Genomic DNA, 19,376 nt, shown 5'->3' with positions numbered 1-19,376 from the left:
TAAGAAGCCTGCATGCATATGTAACTAAAGATCCCGCGTGCTGCAATAAAGACCTGGTGCAGCCAAAATAAATAAATAAATAAATACTTTTTTTTAAAAAAAGAGAAGTACATCATGGGGTGGCTTCCCAAGGAAACCTCACAGATACCTGTAATATCTCTCTTGAGAAAAACGCACCTAACTGCATATACATATGGACAAGCAGGCATTCATATCTATTCATGAACATACACACACACACACACACAAAGACAGAAAATGGTTGTTTCTTTTGTTCAAAATTCTTCATCATCTTCCCATCTCATTCAGAGTAAAAGCCAAATTCTTACAATGGTTTATAAGGTCCTCTGTGGTTCAGCCTTAGCTTCACATCTGACCTGATTTCCCGCAGGTCACTCTGTTCTGCACACATTGGCCTCCTTGCTGTTCTTCAAGTATACCAGACATATTTCCATCTCAGGGTCTTTAAGTTTCAAAAATTTCCTCTGTCTGGAATGTACTTCTGCCAGATATCACATAGCGCATTCCATCACCATCTTCAGATTTTTGCTTAAATGTCACCATCATGGTGAGACCTTCCTTGGCCACTCTCTTTAGAATTGTAACCTCCACCTCCACTGATGCCCACTCCTGTCCCCCTTCCCTGCCTTATTTTTCTTCACTGCACTTTTACAATTTTACATATTTTACCCATTTATTTATTGTATTTCATTAAAAGGTAAGCTACATAAAGCAGGGTTATTGTTGGGTATTTTTAAATCTATTTTATTCTCTATAATATCTTTAGTACCCAGAAAAGCACCCAACATAGGGAGTGCTGAAAAATTGTTCAACAAATGAATAATACACATTTATACACATATGATTACACACACACACACACACACACACACACAGAGGTTGACTTCTTGTTGAATCTTGGATTTCAGGGTAAGCAGCTCTGCTCCAGGCAATGAGCAACTCAAATACTGTTGCGGTTTCTTCCAAAGATAAAGTCTGATATGTCACTAGACACAAGCCTCATCTATTGAAATATGAGTGTAATATATTTACATGGAAAACCTTCGTTTGGATTGTTTTTTCTTCTGGATTTTCTTGGGAGTTGAATAGGAAATGTATCTAATTTACACATAAGTAAATAACAGGTTTTGGGGGGGCACCTTTTATACATTCAACAAATGTTAATTTCAGCATTTCCAGAGTTATCAGACACTGTACAGATATTCTCTGGGGAGACAACAGTGAACAAGATAAACATGACATCTTCGTGGATCTTTAATGGGGGAGAATAAGCTTTAAAAGTTCTACAAATTAAATAGCATCATCAAGTGGAGCAGACTACTCAAAATTTATGTAATTCTGCCTCTGATCACCTCAAAATATAACAGCTGGGAAAAAAGTACATCTGAACCAACACTGTGACTTCTTGTTATGCTGACATCATCCCCTTACTAGACAATCATGTGTGATGTCATTCCAGATACAGAGTTGGCAGTTAACCCTCCAAGGATAAGCAGACAACAGTAAAACACCAAATATTTGAAGAAAACTTCCACAATAAAAAAGAAGCATAAATCTAAACAACTAAAAAACTCATGCCTTGGAAAACAGTATCATAAATACAAGCAAACTTTAGAATAAGCAAAATAATTATTTCAGAACAGTTTAGGTCATACTGCAACCATGAAAAAAAATTGGAGACAGACATCACACACACACACAAAAGATGTCAGAAATTTAAAATGTAATCGTGAAACAGCTCAAAAGATTGGAAGAGCTGAATGAACCTAACTAAGCAGCAAATTAGTTCTGAAATTAGATAGTGGTGATGACTGAATAATATTGTGCGTATACTAAAATCCACTGCATTGTACACTTGAAAATGGTAAATGTTATCTCCACAAAAAGAAGAAAAAAAGAAGCAATGAGGATGAGAATGATAATCTTAAAAGAAGTAGAAGGAAGAATAACGTTTTTAGAAATAGAGTTGATTATCAAAATCAAAAACCATTTCTTTGAAAAAATGAATAAATCAATAAAAAACGAATAAAAATGAATAAACCAATAAACCAAGCAAGAGTGATCAAATGAAAAAATGAATGACAAGTGGATGGTTATAGTGGAGATTTTAAACAGCCTTAGTGACTGCTATGAGGAGAGATAAGTACAAAATAGTAGATTTGGAGAGTATCCATAGTTGGCAGCCCATCATATCAAGTCTGTTCTTTTAGGTCTCAGTTTCCATGCCAGCGATGGAGGTGGGCATCTTAATTACTGCATTCAGAAAGACACAGGCTTTCTGGGTCCCATGCATGTTGACTATCAACTGCCCTGAGGTAAACTGGCAAGCAGCTGAGTGATACTTGGGTTCATTCCACGCAAAGAGACAAAATTCAGAAAGACTGTGCTTTTACCTTATTATTAATGGATTTTAAAACTTTTTAACTTCTCAGGGATTTTATTCATTCAGGTAACAAATAGTTATTGCACATTTACTCAGTTTGCATAAATCCTGCCATCAAAAACAGCAAGTCAACCTATTTTAATTCTATTTGCAGAAATCTGGTAAATTCAAACAGTGTGCAAATGTGTCTACTCGGGAGGAATGTAATTGCACAAATGATCAAAAGTTTTCACATGCTGTTGCTTTCTCAGATTGCAGAGAAAAGGTAAGATAATCTTTAATTTCCTGAAGACAGAGTATTTTCATATTAATAAGACCTTGAAATGCACATTTTGGTTAAACATGAAAACTAAGGCATAGAAATACTGTTTTATTATGACATGGAATTAAATATGACATAGAGCTAAAAATATTTGAATTTAAATGTCCCCAGACACAGTAATTAACCTCATCTGTAGAATAGAATAATATCTGCATTGCCTTGTTCATTTCACAGGATCTTATAAAGATACACACACATACATGCTTCTATCTATGTGAAAACAATGTATAACCTGTCAAACGTTACACTAGGTTATGGTGAATATTGATTCATTTAAAAAAGTATTGACTATCAAACATGTATCAGGTTCTGAGAATATAAAACTTAAAGCTCAAGGTACTAGTGACAAAATAGAAAACAGTATAATATGTTGGTTAAGAGAATGGGTTCTGTGTTAAATACTTCCTTCTGTTAGGCTCCAAACATTCAGACATGTATCAAGTTGATGTTGGTGTCTGCATTAGCTGACTTACCTGTGCACTTGGTATAACTTTCAAGTAGATCTATTTCAAAGGCCTTGTTGGACTGTATATGGCATTATTTTAAATGATTTTATACAAGGATAAAATCGCTTATGATAATATTGGGCATAGAGTCAGCAGTCAATAAACTATGAGGGTTGCTATTGTATACCTCCACAACTCCACCCTTGTTGAATTCCAGTATTTCTTGAGAATTTACTGTCTACCATGTACTGCTCTAAGGCTTCTCCATAACTTGTCTCATTACATTTGAGGCACAGAGAAGCCTGGTAATTTGCCAAAGACCACATCATTAATATGTGATGGAGCTAGATTTGAACTCCAGAGCCTGAGTTTAATGAGTGTGGTTGAAAGATCATGACTGGGAGGGCAGCCAGCAGATGCAAGAAGAACTACAATCCTGCAGCCTGTGGAACAAAAACCACATTCACAGAGAGATGGACAAGATGAAAATACAGAGGGCTACGTACCAGATGAAGGAATGAGTTAAAACCCAGAAAAACAACTAAATGAAGTGGAGATAGGCAGCCTTCCAGAAAAAGAATTCAGAATAATGATAGTGAAGATGATCCAGGACCTCAGAAAAAGAATGGAGGCAAAGATCAAGAAGATGCAAGAAATGTTTAACAAAGACCTAGAAGAATTAATGAACAAACAAACAGAGATGAACAATACAATAACTGAAATGAAAAATACACTAGAAGGAATCAATAGCAGAATAACTGAGGAAGAAGAACGGATAAGTGACCTGGAAGACAGAATGGTGGAATTCACTGCCATGGAACAGAATAAAGAAAAATGAATGAAAAGAAATGAAGACAGCCTAAGAAACCTCTAGGACAACATTAAACCCAACAATATTCGCATTACAGGGGTCCCAGAAGGTGAAAAGAGAAAGGACCCGAGAAAATATTTGAAGAGATTATAGTAGAAAAATTCCCTAACATGGGAAAGGAAATAGCCACCCAAGTCCAGGAAGTGCAGTGAGTCCCATACAGGATAAACCCAAGGAGAAACACGCCGAGACATATAGTAATCAAATTGGCAAAAATTAAAGGCAAAGATAAATTATCGAAAGCAGCAAGGGAAAAACGACAAATAACATACAAGGGAACTCCCATAAGGTTAACAGCTGATGCTCAGCAGAAACTCTACAAGCCAGAAGGGAGTGGCATGATATACTTAAAGTGATGAAAGGGAAGAACCTACAACCAAGATTACTCTACGTGGCAAGGATCTCATTCAGATTTGATGGAGAAATCAAAAGCTTTACAGACAAGCAAAAGCTAAGAGAATTCAGCACCACCAAACCAGATCCACAACAAATGCTAAAGGAACTTCTCTAAGTGGGAAACACAAGAGAAGAAAAGGACCTACAAAAACAAACCCAAAACAATTAAGAAAATGGTCATAGGAACATACATATTGATAATTACCTTAAACATGAATGGATTAAATGCTCCAACCAAAAGACACAGGCTTGCTGAATGGATACAAAAACAAGACCCATCTATATGCTGTCTACAAGAGACCCACTTCAGACCTAGGGACACATACAGACTGAAAGTGAGGGGATGGAAAAAGATATTCCATGCAAATGGAAATCAAAAGAAAGCTGGAGTAGCAATTCTCATATCAGATAAAACAGACTTTAAAATGAAGAATGTTATAAGAGACAAGGAAGGACACTACATAATGATCAAGGGATCAATCCAAGAAGAAGACATAATAATTATAAATATGTATGTACCCAACATAGGAGCACCTCAATACATAAGGCAACTGCTAACAGCTTTAAAAGAGGAAATCAACAGTAACACAATAATGGTGAGGGATTTTAACACCTCACCTACACCAATGGACAGATCATCCAAGCAGAAAACTACTAAGGAAACACAAGCTTTAAATGACACAATAGACCAGATAGATTTAATCAATATTTATAGGACATTTCATTCCAAAACAGCAGGTTACACTTTCTTCTCAAGTGCACATGGAACATTCTCCAGGATAGATCACATCTTGGGTCACAAATCAAGGCTCAATAAATTTAAGAAAATTGAAGTCATATCAAGCATCTTTTCTGACCACAACGCTATGAGGTTAGAAATCAATTACAGGGAAAAAAATGGAAAATACACAAACACATGGAGGCTAAACAATACGTTACTAAATAACCAAGAGATCACTGAATAAATTAAAGAGGAAATCAAAAAATACCTAGAGACAAATGACAATGAAAACATGACATTTCAAAACCTATGGGATGCAGCAAAAGCAGTTCTAAGAGGGAAGTTTATAGCTCCAAAAGCCTACCTCAAGAAACAAGAAAAATCTCAAATAAACAATCTAACCTTACACCTAAAGGAACTAGAGAAAGAAGAACAAACAAAACCCAAAGTTAGCAGAAGGAAAGAAATCATAAAGATCAGAGCAGAAATAAATGAAATAGAAACAAAGAAAACAATAGCAAAGATCAATAAAACTAAAAGCTGTTTCTTTGAGAAGATAAACAAAATTGATAAACCATTAGCCAGACTCATCAACAAAAAGAGGGAGAGGACTCAAATCAATAAAATTAGAAATGAAAAAGGAGAAGTTACAACAGGCACTGCAGAAATACAAAGCACCCTAAGCGACTACTACAAGCAACTCTATGCCAATAAAACGGACAACCTGGAAGAAATGGACAAATTCTTAGAAAGGTATAATCTTCCAAGACTGAACCAGGAAGAAACAGAAAATATGAACAGACCAGTCACAAGTAATGAAATTGAAACTGTGATTAAAAATCTTCCAACAAACAAAAGTCCAGGACCAGATGGCTTCACAGGTGAATTCTATCAAACATTTAGAGAAGAGCTAACACCCATCCTTCTCAAACTCTTCCAAAAGTTAGCAGAGGAAGGAACACTCCCAAACTCATTCTATGAGGCCACCATCACCCTGATACCAAAACCAGACAAAGATACTACAAAAAAAGAAAATTACAGACCAATATCACTGATGAATATAGATGCAAATATCCTCAACAAAATACTAGCAAACAGAATCCAACAACACATTGAAAGGATCATACACCATGATCAAGTGGGATTTATCCCAGGGATGCAAGGATTCTACAATATACGCAAATCAATCAATGTGATACACCATATCAACAAATTGAAGAATAAAACCCATATGATCATCTCAATAGATGCACAAAAAGCTTTTGACAAAATTCAACACCCATTTATGATAAAAAAAAAAAACTCTCCAGAAAATAGGCATAGAGGAAACCTACCTCAACATAATAAAGGCCATGTATGATAAACCCACAGCAAACATCATTCTCAAGGGTGAAAAACCTCAAGCATTTCCTCTAAGATCAGGAACAAGAAAAGGATGTCCACTCTCACCACTATTATTCAACATAGTTTTAGAAGTCCTAGCCGTGGCAATCAGAGAAGAAAAAGAAATAAAAGGAATACAAATTGGAAAAGAAGAAGTAAAACTGTCACTGTTTGCAGATGACATGATACTATACATAGAGAATCCTAACGATGCCACCAGAAAACTACCAGAGCTAATCAATGAATTTGGTAAAGTTGCAGGATACAGAATTAATGCACAGAAATCTCTTGCATTCCTATATACTAATGATGAAAAATCTGAAAGAGAAATTAAGGAAACACTCCCATTTACCACTGCAACAAAAAGAATAAAATACTTAGGAATAAACCTACCTGGGGATACAAAAGACCTGTATGCAGAAAACTGTAAGACACTGAAGAAAGAAATTAAAGATGATGCCAACAGATGGAGAGATATACCATGTTCTTGGATTGGAAGAATCGGTATTGTGAAAATGACTATACTACCCAAAGCAATCTACAGATTCAATGCAATCCCTATCAAATTACCAATGGAACGAGAACAAACAATCTTAAAATTTGTATTTTTTTACAGAACTAGAACAAAAAGTCTTAAAATTTGTATGGAGACACAAAAGACCCCGAATAGCCAAAGCAGTCTTGAAGGAAAAAAGCAGAGCTGGAGGAATCAGACTCCCTGACTTCCGACTATACTACAAAGCTACAGTAATCAAGACAATATGGTACTGGCACAAAAACAGAAATATAGATAAATGGAACAAGATAGAAAGCCCGGAGATAAACCCACGCACCTATTGTCAACTAATCTATGACAAAGAAGGCAAGGATATACAATGGAGAAAAGACAGTCTCTTCAATAAGTGGTGCTGGGAAAACTGGACAGCTACATATAAAAGAATGAAATTAGAACACTCCCTGACACCATACACAAAAATAAACTCAAAATGGATTAAAGACCTTAATGTAAGACCAGACACTATAAAACTCTTAGAGGAAAACATAGGAAGAACACTCTTTGACATAAATCACAGCAAGATCTTTTTTGATTCACCTCCTAGAGTAATGGAAATAAAAACAAAAATAAACAAATGGATCAAATAAAAGTTAAAAGCTTTTGCACAGCAAAGGAAACCATAAACAAGACGAAAAGACAACCCTCAGAATCCGAGAAAATATTTGCAAATGAATCAACGGACAAAGGGTTAATCTCCAAAATATATAAACAGCTCATGCAGCTCAATATTAAAAAAACAAAGAACCCAGTCCAAAAATGGGCAGAAGACCTAAATAGACATTTCTCCAAGGAACACATACAGATGGCCAAGAAGCACATGAAAAGCTGCTCAACGTCACTAATTATTAGAGAAATGCAAATCAAAACTTCAATGAGGTATCACCTCACAACAGTTAGAATGGGCATCATCAGAACATCTACAAGCAACAAATGCTGGAGAGGGTGGGGAGAAAAGGGAACCCTCTTGCACTGTTGGTGGGAATGTAAATTGATAGAGCCACTTTGGAGAACAGTATGGAGATTCCTTAAAAAACTAAAAATAGAATTACCATATTGACCCAGCAATCCCACTACTGGGCATATACCCAGAGAAAACCATAATTTAAAAAGACACATGCACCCCAATGTTCATTGCAGCACTATTTACAATAGCCAGGACATGGAAGCAACCTACATACCCGTCGACAGATGAATCGATAAAGAAGGTGTGGTACATATATACAATGGAATAATACTCAGCCATAAAAAGGAACGAAAGTGGGTCATTTGTAGAGATGTGGATGGATCTAGAGACTGTCATACAGAGGGAAGTAAGTCAGAAAGAAAAACGAATATCGTATATTGACGCATATATGTGGAACCTAGAAGAGTGGTACAGATGAACCGGTTTGCAGGGCAGAAATTGAGACACAAATGTAGAGAACAAACGTATGGACACCAAGTGGGGAAAGTGGCGAGGGGGGGTGGTGATGGTGGGATGAATTGGGAGATTGGGATTGACATGTATACACTGATGTGTATAAAATCGATGACTAATAAGAACCTGCTGTATAAAAAATAAATAAAATAAAATAAAATTCAAAGAAAAGAGATGATGATTGGCAGGGAGAGGGCCGTTAAGGGATTTGGGCAAGACCCAATTCATGCAGTATCTTAGGGTATGTGGGTTGGCCAAAAAAGTGTGGCTACCATAATAGCAAATTCCTTTGAAAGAAGGCCGACAGAAAGGCAGGAGTTTTGTTACCACAGTCTTTGTGCACTACTTTTAGAGTTCACAGCAATTCTACTATAAGACAGATTTTTTTTTAATGCTCTGAGAAGGCAGAAACCCTCAGAAGCACATTTCATATAGAATAGACAAATTCTTGGGAATACATCTATTCATTCTTTACCAGGAAATGAAGAGTTAGTATTGAATTTTCCAAATTTACATTCATTCTTGGCATTTGCATTTTAGGTTCCTCGTTTTAAGTTTCCAGTTACACAATATCCAATTTCTTTGAAAATTTACAGTGAGGATGGACATATCCCAGTGGAAACTCCATACCTGGTTACTGTGACTGAAGTGAATAACAGGGAAAACTGGAACCTAAGTAAGGTTTGCTTTCTTCTACAATTATTACAGCTATGCATACTGTTGTTATTATGTAGAGAAGTGGTTTACAAAACTGTTTACACAAAAGATAGTTGAGAGTTCTTTGGAAAAGAAGTCGAATCAGTTGTCATGTTGCTGTTCATGCTGCTTCTATTATCTCACACTTCTTTTTTTTTTTTGAAGTATAGGTGATTTACAATATCATGTTAGTTTCAGGTGTACAGCACAGTGATTCAGTTATACATATATATATATATATATATTATTTTTCAGATTCTTTTCCCTTATAAGTTGTTAAAAAATATTGAGTAGAGTTCCCTGTGCTATACAGTAGGCCCTTGTTGGTTATCTATTTTATATATAGTACTCTGTATATGTTAATCCCCACCTTCTAATCTATCCCCTCTCTACCTGCTTCCCCTTTGGTAACCATAAGTTTGTTTTCTATGTCTGTGTGTCTCACACTTATTTCATCATCACTTCCAGTGACCTGGACTCAGAGCCATTATGTAGATTAGCAGCAAAAATGATTGCATTTGTGCTACACGTTGGTCTGGTGTCTCCTTTCATTGCTTTTGCAATGTTATGGAGGAAGATATAAAACATGTTGCCAGATTATCTATAGGATCTATCTTCTAATTATATGAGAAAAGTTTCTTAAATATTTTATGGTAAAATAACTGAAATGATGCAGAAGTATTTCTAAATAAGTAAAATGAAATCTACCACAATTCAATTTTACCTCAAATATATACTTTTTTGTTGCACATTTGTGTTTGTTCATGAATGCGTACTTTTAAGGAGATCAATAGGTAGAAAGATTGATAGATCAATACATAGAGTTAAATGAAATTTCCAAATGTTATGAAACATCCAGACATTTGGTATTCAGTGAGAGTCTTACTCTGCCCAACATATGCACTTTTGAACTGAAAAATTGAGCAAAGAGAATTAGTAAATATTTTGCTTTAACTAATATCCTCATTTTCTATGGTGTGCTGGAGCCTGCTCTTTTTGAGCACTGATTGTTAAATATTCAAGCATATGGCATACTGGTTGTTAAACCATTCGTTGCTTAAAATTAGCCGTGATGATATTCACATCCTGTATGGAGAAAAGAGAACCCTCTTACGCTGTTGATGGGAATGAAAATTGGTGCAGCCACTGTGGAGAACAATATGGAGGTTCCTTAAAAACCTAAAAATAGAATTACCATATGACCCAGCAATCCCACTCCTGGGCATGTAGCCCAACAAAACTATAATTCAAAAAGATACATGCACCACTATTTTCATAGCAGTACTATTTGCAATAGCCAAGACATGGAAGCAAGCTAAATGTCCATGGACCGATGAATGGTTAAAGAAGATATGACATATATATATATATATATATATATATATATATATATATATGTACACACACACACACACATACCTATATACATACACACACACACAATGGAATATTACTCAGCTATAAAAAAGAATGCAATAATGCCATTTGCAGCAATGTGGATGGACCTAGAGATTATCATACTAAGCAAAGTAAGAAAAGGACAAATATCATATGATATCACTTATGTGTGGAATCTAGAATATGACACAAATGAACTTATTTACAAAACAGAAACAGACTCACAGACATAGAAAACAAATTTATGGTCACCAAAGGGGAAAGGAGGTGGGAGAGGGATAATTTAGGAGTTTGAGATTAGCAGATACACACTACTGTATACAAACTAAATAAATAACAAGTCCTACTGTATAGCACAGGGAACTATACTCAATATCCTATAATAACTTAGAAAAGAATATGAAAAATTATTTATATATATAAATATATATATATATAACTGAATTACTTTGCTATATACCAGAAACTAATATAACATTGTAAATCAACTATACTTCAATTAAAAAAATTTTTTTTAATTAAAAAAAATTCACACCATGAAAATTGCCAAATGCTACAGTCAGAGCTTTTTTTTACCCCTTTAGATCCCATGTACCTTTACACCACTGCGATTTCTAACCCCCACACTACATGTCTGGTTTAAGAAAGAATTACAAGAAGATAGGAGTAACTGATCACTTCGTTCAGAAAAGATTTAAGTGATCTTATTGTGAAACTTCTCTGCTACCTTACTGGAAATCATTTACCAACTGCTAAGGTAGTCCTGAAATTATCTCATTGCCAAATACCCAAAATATCTGCAGGTCAGGATAGTCATAAGCATAGGGCAGGAAAGAAAGGTCAGCCTGAATTAAGGTGGTAAGAGGTCATCCTTCTTGACGAAGCCCCTGAGAAGATGCAGTGTCAGAGGCTAGGCCTAATTTCCCCTAAATATATTCTCCACAGAGTCAAACAGAACTAAAATTATGTATAATTTAGCCATGTTATGGAGTGGAATCTTTCATTGTACCTTACTGTGTTTAAGAAGATTTACACAGAATGAGAAAATAGCATACATGTGCTTAATATATACTTTGTGTAATTTTAGAACACACTGTGCCAGAAAATGTAAAAAAAATGAAAGACTACTTAGAATCGATTCTTCATGCCCCAGTGTATAATCCTTTAGGCCTCAACCTAAGTATAAAGGTAAGTTGACAGCATTTTTATTTTTCCTGTTTTGAGCTTAGATAAAACCTGTATGTCTTTGGTTTTAGTTTTAAAGGATAGGTATCCATGAATGGTGGAAATAGCATCGCTATTTGGAGTTTATTTTTCCTCCATTTCCCTTGATGCTATTATAATATTTCTAAAGATATCAGAATGTTGAATTTAACATTAACTTACCATGTTTTGACCTAAAATGCAAGACTAATAGATTATCAAGGTGGAGCAGAAAAGGTGTTTCCAAAAGTTAGGGGGAAATGGGCTCAGTATTCTTCACCTGGATATGTACAGACACATGTCTTCTGGGTTCAGCTGCCCCTAAGAACACATCAAGTTGACATAATCTAGGTGATTGTTGTGAAAGCCAATAAAAGTTAGGGGACATCTCAAAACCATGAATATGTGGATTAGCCCAAAGTACTCATCAAGGCCATGTTAGATTTTATGTTTCTGTTCCTTCATTCAAAAAGAAAAAACTGTCAGCTATCGAATCCCTCTGTTTCTAACTCTTGTCCTTCTCCCTCCATTTTTATTTTGATACATGAGGTATATGCCCAAGTACCTTAGAAAAGAGGTTGGAATTTTTCTATGCAGAGTCTGTAGGGAAAGTGGCCCCAGTGTATATTTTTACTTAAAGGAACGTACATGTCAATGTTGCTAATGCCTGGTGTGTTTCCTCCACAGGGCTCTGAGCTCTTTCACTTCAGAGTGTCTGTTGTTCCAGGGGTCTCTTTTTGTAACTTAGGTGAAGAATTTCAGGTATAGTGATGGCACAAGTATCCAGTGGTATCCAAGGGAGTGATGGCTGGGGACGTAATATGACAGGCATCCATCCAGGAGACACTTAAGAGGAAAAAATGGCAGAATTTCTGTGATAGACAAAGCCTGGAGATGGGGGATCCTGGAGACTGGTGGTGACATTATCAGCAGTGATGAAGTTAGGGTCCTTGATAGGTTTCAGGACCAATTAATGCTGGGAAAATTTTAATAAGTGCCTATATTTGTTTTTGTTCCCTCTCCACCTTCCATATTTAGCTTGGTTTTCTGACACCGCCCCCCCAACTCCCCACAGAGACCTATGTCTGTAACGCTTTAGTTTCCAGTATTATCCTCCCTTTGGTTATTTGCATTGTAATGGTAGAGTCTTAAATACTCCCGAAGCCGTCAAGATCCAAAAGAATTGGAAACCAAAGTCAGTCTCTCCAAATCACCCTATGATGTTCAATGACTCATTTCTGTTTATTCATGTAATGATATCTGCTGCCTGTGGTGGGTGGGAAGGAATAAGGATTTGATTCAATTGATTAATGGCTCATTCATTGTCAAATACTGGTACCACATTATCAAAAACAAAATCTCTTACTCTCTCTTTTTTCCTTTTTCTATCCTGGCCCTGCCTCAGTAATGAATCTGCACAACTGCGGTGACGGGTGCCATGGCAGCAGTGCAGACATCTAAGACCCTTAGAGAAAATCCATCCCACTAGATCTAGGAAAAGAAGCACCTGTCATATGAGGAGCATGAGAGAAAATCCCCATTATTTTCCTCTCTTTTCTCTCATCTCTTTGTCCCAAGGTCAGCCCCAGTTTCATGGAACAGCACAGCAGTACAGAAGGCTAAAACTCTAATGAATCCCAGCTTTCTTCCCAGAGGACTAAGGAAAAGGGCCTCTAGGAGTAGAGAGTGGGGGGGAAATCCCTAAGAGAAGAGAGCTGGAGGAGGAGATTCCTAATTCTGTATATGTACTAGCGCAAGTACCAAGCAGCACACGAGTAGAACACACCTAAAGAAGCTTAGCAAAGGCTTCAAAATAAAACGACAATATAAACACCCACTTAAGATCCCCTAAGTGGCAAAGGAGACAGGAAGACATGATGGCATAGCTAAGGCTTTTTTTAAAAAAACTGAGCAGACATTGGAGCCATACCCAAAGACAGTAAGGCATTACTTGTGATCTGAATGCAACCAGTGTGATTGACTGCTGAAACAAACAAAAAATTCAACATTTTCCAGAGAATTTTTAACAGGACCCAAAGTCTCTAAACATAATATCTTAAATATCCAGGATACAATCCAAAGTTACTCAGTATACCAAGAATTAAGAAAATATAAGCAATTCAGGGAAAGAAAAGACAATCAGCAAATGACAGCAAATGGAGTTATCAAGACAGATATTTTAAACCAGCTATTATAACCATGCTCTAGGTAAAGGCAAGCACTTCTGAAATGAATGGAAAGGGAAAGGAAGAAATTCTCAGCAGAGAAATAGAAGCTATTAAAAAAAATGGAAAATTTAGAACTGAAAAGTACAAATATTTAAAATTATAAAATCACTGGATGGACTCAATAGCAGAATGGGTATTGCAGAGAAAAGAATCAGTGAATTTGAAAATAAATCAGTAAAAATTCAACCTGAAGAAAAAAAGATTTTAAAAACAATAGCCTCAAGGATCTATGCGACAATATCAGAAGGTCTAAGACTTATGTCACCAGAGTCCATGAAGGAGAGGAAAAAAGAGATTAGTACAGGGAAAAAATAAACAAAAAAAAGCTGAAGAAATTAAGGCTGAAAATGTCCTAAATTTGGTGAACACAAAATTGACAAATTCAAGAAGCTTAATGAATCCCAAACGAGATGAACTTTAAAAAGTCATGCCTAAACACTACACCTGAATGCCTAAATCATAATCAAACTACTAAAAATCAAAGACAAAGAAAAATCTTGAAAGCAGCCAGAGAAAAACACTACATGTAAGTGAACAGCAATTTGAATGACTGCTGATTTCTCATCAGAAACCACAGAAGAAGAAAGTTGTACAACATCCTTAATGTACTGGGGACAGTTGTAGTGTAGGGAAGAAGGACTGTCAACCCAGAACTCTATAGCTAGTGAAAATATCCTTGAGGAATGAGGGGAAAATAAAGGTCAATTTCAGATGAAGGAAAAATAAGATAATCCACTGTAGGCAGAACTTCTCTGAAAAAATGCCTAAGGAAGTTCTTCAGGCTAAAAAGAAGTGTCAACAGAGAGAAACAAAGCTTCAGGAATGAAGGAAGAACCACAAAAATGAATAAAAGAAAAATAGGAAGTGATTGCATAGTTAATAAAGGAAGAGAATCATTAAGAAACAATAGAAAAAGACAAAGGTTCCTGAAATCTACTTTTGCAAGTATCCTGAAACAATGGAATGCAAAGCATGATCTTGGATTTTCTCTCATCCTAAAGGACATTATTGGAATCATTGATAAAATTTGAGTAAAATCTGGAGATTAGATAATAGCGTTGTCTCAGAGTTAATATCCTGGTTTTGATAATTGCACTCTGGTTAAGTGAATTCTTTGCATTAAAGAAGCACAAATTGAAGTATTTTGATGATTAAAAAAGACATAGTGTCTAGAACATACTCTTTTATGATTCTGGGGTTCAACTTTTCTTTAGACATGGCATGGAAGATTTAGATAATCATAGAAGATTGCGAGGGAAACATTTAAAGAAAAAACTGTTTTCAAGAACTTTAGAGATAGCAGTTTAGCTGGAGAATACAGGATTCACAGGTGATAGAGGTTTCTACTCTTAGAAGTACAATAGACGACTTAAGCAAGTGAAATTTTTATATTTTCTGATAAGGTGACTGAAATTTTGTTTTAGGCAGAAATGGGTAAGGAAGGCATTCTGGGTGGAAAGAATAACAGCAGCAAAGACACAGATACAGGAAGTCATAAAGCAATCTCTCCAATAGTAGATCCATTTGGCTGGAATGCAAGGTTATATATAAGAAAGTGGGTAGGTTAAGGTCCCATTGTGGGAGACCTTGAATGTCCGGATGAGAACTTTGGAACATTCCTGTCAACAATGAGAAACTATTAAACATTTTGAAAAGGGGTGTTCAGGGATGAGCACACGATCTATGCCTGCCCAGTCAGAGTGAATCACAGGACTTTTGCTCAAACTGCTGGGACATGGACTTGCTCTTTCTTAACAACATTGAACAAGGAAGTTTGCAGCCCCAGGAGCTACTGTCAGCCATAAGGACTGTTGGGACTATGGAGGGAGTTATCCAACACTGAGGAAGCAGAACAGAGAAAAAGATAGATTGCGATTACGATGGGTGGTTTCCTCTGGCTCTTCCTCACTTTAGCATAGAAAAGAAAATTCCGTTTTGAGATTACATGTAGCGCACCATTGTCTCTCTCATTTACCACAAACAGACTAGATCATTCTTACAAAGCTAATGATCCAACCTCCTCTGATGGGCCACCTTTAAAAGAAAGATTTTTGGTATCTTGTAGCACCATATTGAAAAACACAAGTAGCATATCATACCCAATATGTAATATTTGTCTGTCAAATCCCCAATAATTCCAGTAGCATTGGGCACATTGTCTGAGCCTCCAAGTACAATAGGACATGGTTAAACCAGCTGGTCCATTACCATGAAGATAATTATCTTCCCAGATTGGAAAGCACAGTTTCTCACTGCTCTCCACACCACTTGGCCAGATCCACCTTCTAAATTCTGTTGCTTACAATACTCCATTTCTGGTACCAGTTCTATATAGTCAAGATTCTTCTCATCACAAATGAAGCAATCTCTCTTTGTTTAAAAAAATTTTTTATAGACAGACTGATGTTTTACAAAGATTAATCTGGCAATGTTATTATGTCAACATGGATTGACAGCATGGAAAGCTGTTAGGGGAGCTTATTTATACAAAGTGAGGTATTAAAACTCACAATAGTGGTAACAAAAGTAGAATAGAAAGAATGAATGTGAGAGAAATTATAAAAGGATTCATAGCTTATGGGATTGTTTCTTAAAAAACAGATACATCCTTAGGCCACTGGGAGGATGGAGATACCTTTAACTTGATCTATACCCTAAAGCAGCTTTTTAATCCTTTATCTTGTCCTGGCATTTTCCCACATTCCTGCCATCCTGTTTTCATTCATCTCTACTTTCTTCTACCTCCAAAGATGATCTTCCTTCCTACTTCACTGGGAAAACATAAGCTTGAATCACCTTATTCTCCATATGCCCCCACTTCTACTTGTAACGTCTATGGCACCCATCTTTGCCTCTAGTCTCAGAGAAAAAGATGACTCTATGCCTCTGTCAACGATCCTGTCTCCCCTCTAGGAACTTGTTTTTATTAATTAGCCATTCAGGCAGAGGAAACATTTTGAATATACAGAAATTTCCCAATGTCAGCACTTGTACAGAGGATTTCTAAAGAGAAGATAGTTTGGAAGAGCCCATGCTTATTCCCTCTACCTTGAATGTACCTTCTCCTCCTTCTCTTATTCTTCAAGATCCAGCTCAGGAAGTACATTACCTGATAACTCTAAGCAGTTAGGCACTTCTAACCATGTTCCCGCAGCACTTTGCCTGTTCCTCTGTAACTAAACACAGAATGTTTTCCTGCTGTGTAAGTGTTCTATCTGCCCACCTCTGCCACTAAAGACATAGGATAAAGGAATAGGATATAAATCGAATTCCTATTCCCTATGTATCATGTGGAAGTTCACCACCTGTCAAATTGTCAAGAGACTGTTTGTAAGCTTTGTGGAAGATAAATATCTATATCAGTCTGGACAGAATGTTGCTAACTGAGTAACAATGTCTCCACCACTGTGGGAATCATGTCCAGTTCAGGGTTTTGAATTACTGGGTTCAGAAAGCTTAAAGACTTTGCTTTTTCTGTTGCAGATTTATGTTGACGAAGCCCCTCTGCCATTTCCAGGACACACACTTATTGCTCTCGCAGCAGCTGTACTGCTAGGAGGATTAATTTTTATAGCATTTTTGTTCCAAATACGTAACATCCACCCATGGGATACATGCAAAAACTTGATTAGGACAAACAATGTGAATTCAACAAATATTGCTGCTAATTAGCTGGCTCATCGATTGAAAATCTGAATAGAGAACAAATGGTAATCATACTTTTCTCTTTATTTCCTAGTTTCATTAGACAACTCCTAGAAAAAAATGTATTTAAATGTTAATGTAAAAACTAGCTAAAATACTATAGAATTACCAGTTTTACTCAAATTGCTATTTGTCAACATGTTTACCATTCCATTCTCTTATTTTGAATACATGGAAAATTTCTTATATCAACACTTATAATAGAGGATTTTCCTTGAGATCTTTAGAAAAATACAAAATGATAAGCATCTCTGTGTGAAATGGATTTTCCGTATTTTTCAGCTTTTGTTGACTGGAGCCCACTCTGGGCCTTGCCCTTTTCAGATTGGAATATGAGTAGAATGCAGTCCTGCCAGGGAAAGATAGGTGATAAAGGAGGCTCCTGTCCATGTGTGCTTTCAGAGCCTCATGGAAATTAAAGATAAACCATTTGGGTTTCTTGAGGCAACTTCAAAACCAGATTGTAACACCTAAAGAGAATGAATTGTGACCCCATTGTGGGGTTGGACGAACACGGGGTCTGGGTGAGGTACTTATTTACAAAACTACATGCAACATGTAGAATTCCAAAAGATTCACCTCTGTGTACTCTCAGAGCACCTGTCCCCAGATAGTCAGAAGATAGCCAATACATTTGGAGATCAGAGAGTGACACTCTCCTGGAAACGCTCAGGAGGAGCCGCAGACTGCTCTTGACAACATAGGGAGAGGCTAGGCATCCAGTCCAGGAGAGCCCAGCTGTGAGAACTGTAAACCGTGGCCATACCTGTGTATCATGAAAGTTCTTTTGAGAGGATAGTGGGAAAGGTAGATCCAACAGTTAGACTCCGGAGCCAGACGTCCCAGGTTTGCCACTTCCTAGATGTGTGACCTAAGCAAATTATTTAATTTCTGTGTGCCTAAGTGTTTTCACCTGTAAAATGGGGATAATATTAATACCTACCTAATAGGGCTGTTGTGAGGGTCAAATGAATTAATACATGCAAAGTAATCAGAACAGTGCCTGGCTCTGTGAATACTCTAAGTGTTAGCTGTTGTTGTTAGATTGCAAGTAATAGAAAGCCATTCTGTCTAATTATCATAAAAAGGGAAATTTATTGGAAGGATACTACAGAAAGCCAGAAAACCAAAGCAAAATCTGGACAATCAGTTCTTGTCCATGGGGAGGAATGAGAACCATTCTGGAGACCTAGGAAAACAGGAGTTTGTTAACACCTCAGAACATCACTTGGGCCAGGGCTCTAGAGATAAAACATGGCACAGAAGTTAAAAGTGTAAGCTCCAGAGTCTAACAACCTGTGTTTCTTCTTTTAATAAACTTTTTTTTTTAGAATAGTTTAAGATTTACCGAAAAGTTGTGGAGGTGGTACAGAGGGTTCTCGTATAACCCACACTCATTTGTCCCTAGTATTAATGTCTTACAGCCTGGTGTTTATCTAGCTCCATCACCTACTAGCTGTGTGATCTTGGGAAAGTTATTTAACCTGAGATTCTGTACTGTGGTCTATACACGTCATCTTTTGGCTATTTGAGCATGTAGATGCATGCCGTGTACACATCTGTCTTCCTGTGTGTTCAAAGATGCCCCTGCTAAGATAATTCATTCTACATGTAACCAAAAATTCATTCA

At 36.5% G+C, this 19,376-nt stretch overlaps 1 protein-coding gene across 1 annotated transcript in view; it reads left to right on the top strand.

Annotated features, from left to right (window-relative positions):
- The window catches only part of CATSPERB (cation channel sperm associated auxiliary subunit beta), a 129,106-nt gene extending 111,332 nt beyond the window's left edge, over positions 1 to 17,774 (top strand). The window contains exons 23-27 of the mRNA XM_082618973.1: positions 2,559 to 2,669; positions 9,057 to 9,192; positions 11,698 to 11,798; positions 12,501 to 12,575; positions 17,525 to 17,774. Coding sequence (XP_082475099.1) covers positions 2,559 to 2,669; positions 9,057 to 9,192; positions 11,698 to 11,798; positions 12,501 to 12,575; positions 17,525 to 17,713 — 612 coding nt within the window. The 3' untranslated portion in view covers positions 17,714 to 17,774. The remainder of the gene's footprint in view (positions 1 to 2,558; positions 2,670 to 9,056; positions 9,193 to 11,697; positions 11,799 to 12,500; positions 12,576 to 17,524) is intronic.
- Positions 17,775 to 19,376: the final 1,602 nt, after the last annotated feature.

This window comes from Mesoplodon mirus, assembly GCF_964341445.2.
Source record: "Mesoplodon mirus genome assembly, chromosome: 4".
Lineage (NCBI taxonomy): Eukaryota > Metazoa > Chordata > Mammalia > Artiodactyla > Ziphiidae > Mesoplodon > Mesoplodon mirus.
Note: the sequence above shows the minus strand (reverse complement) of the source record. Positions and strands in the feature narration are given on the sequence as shown.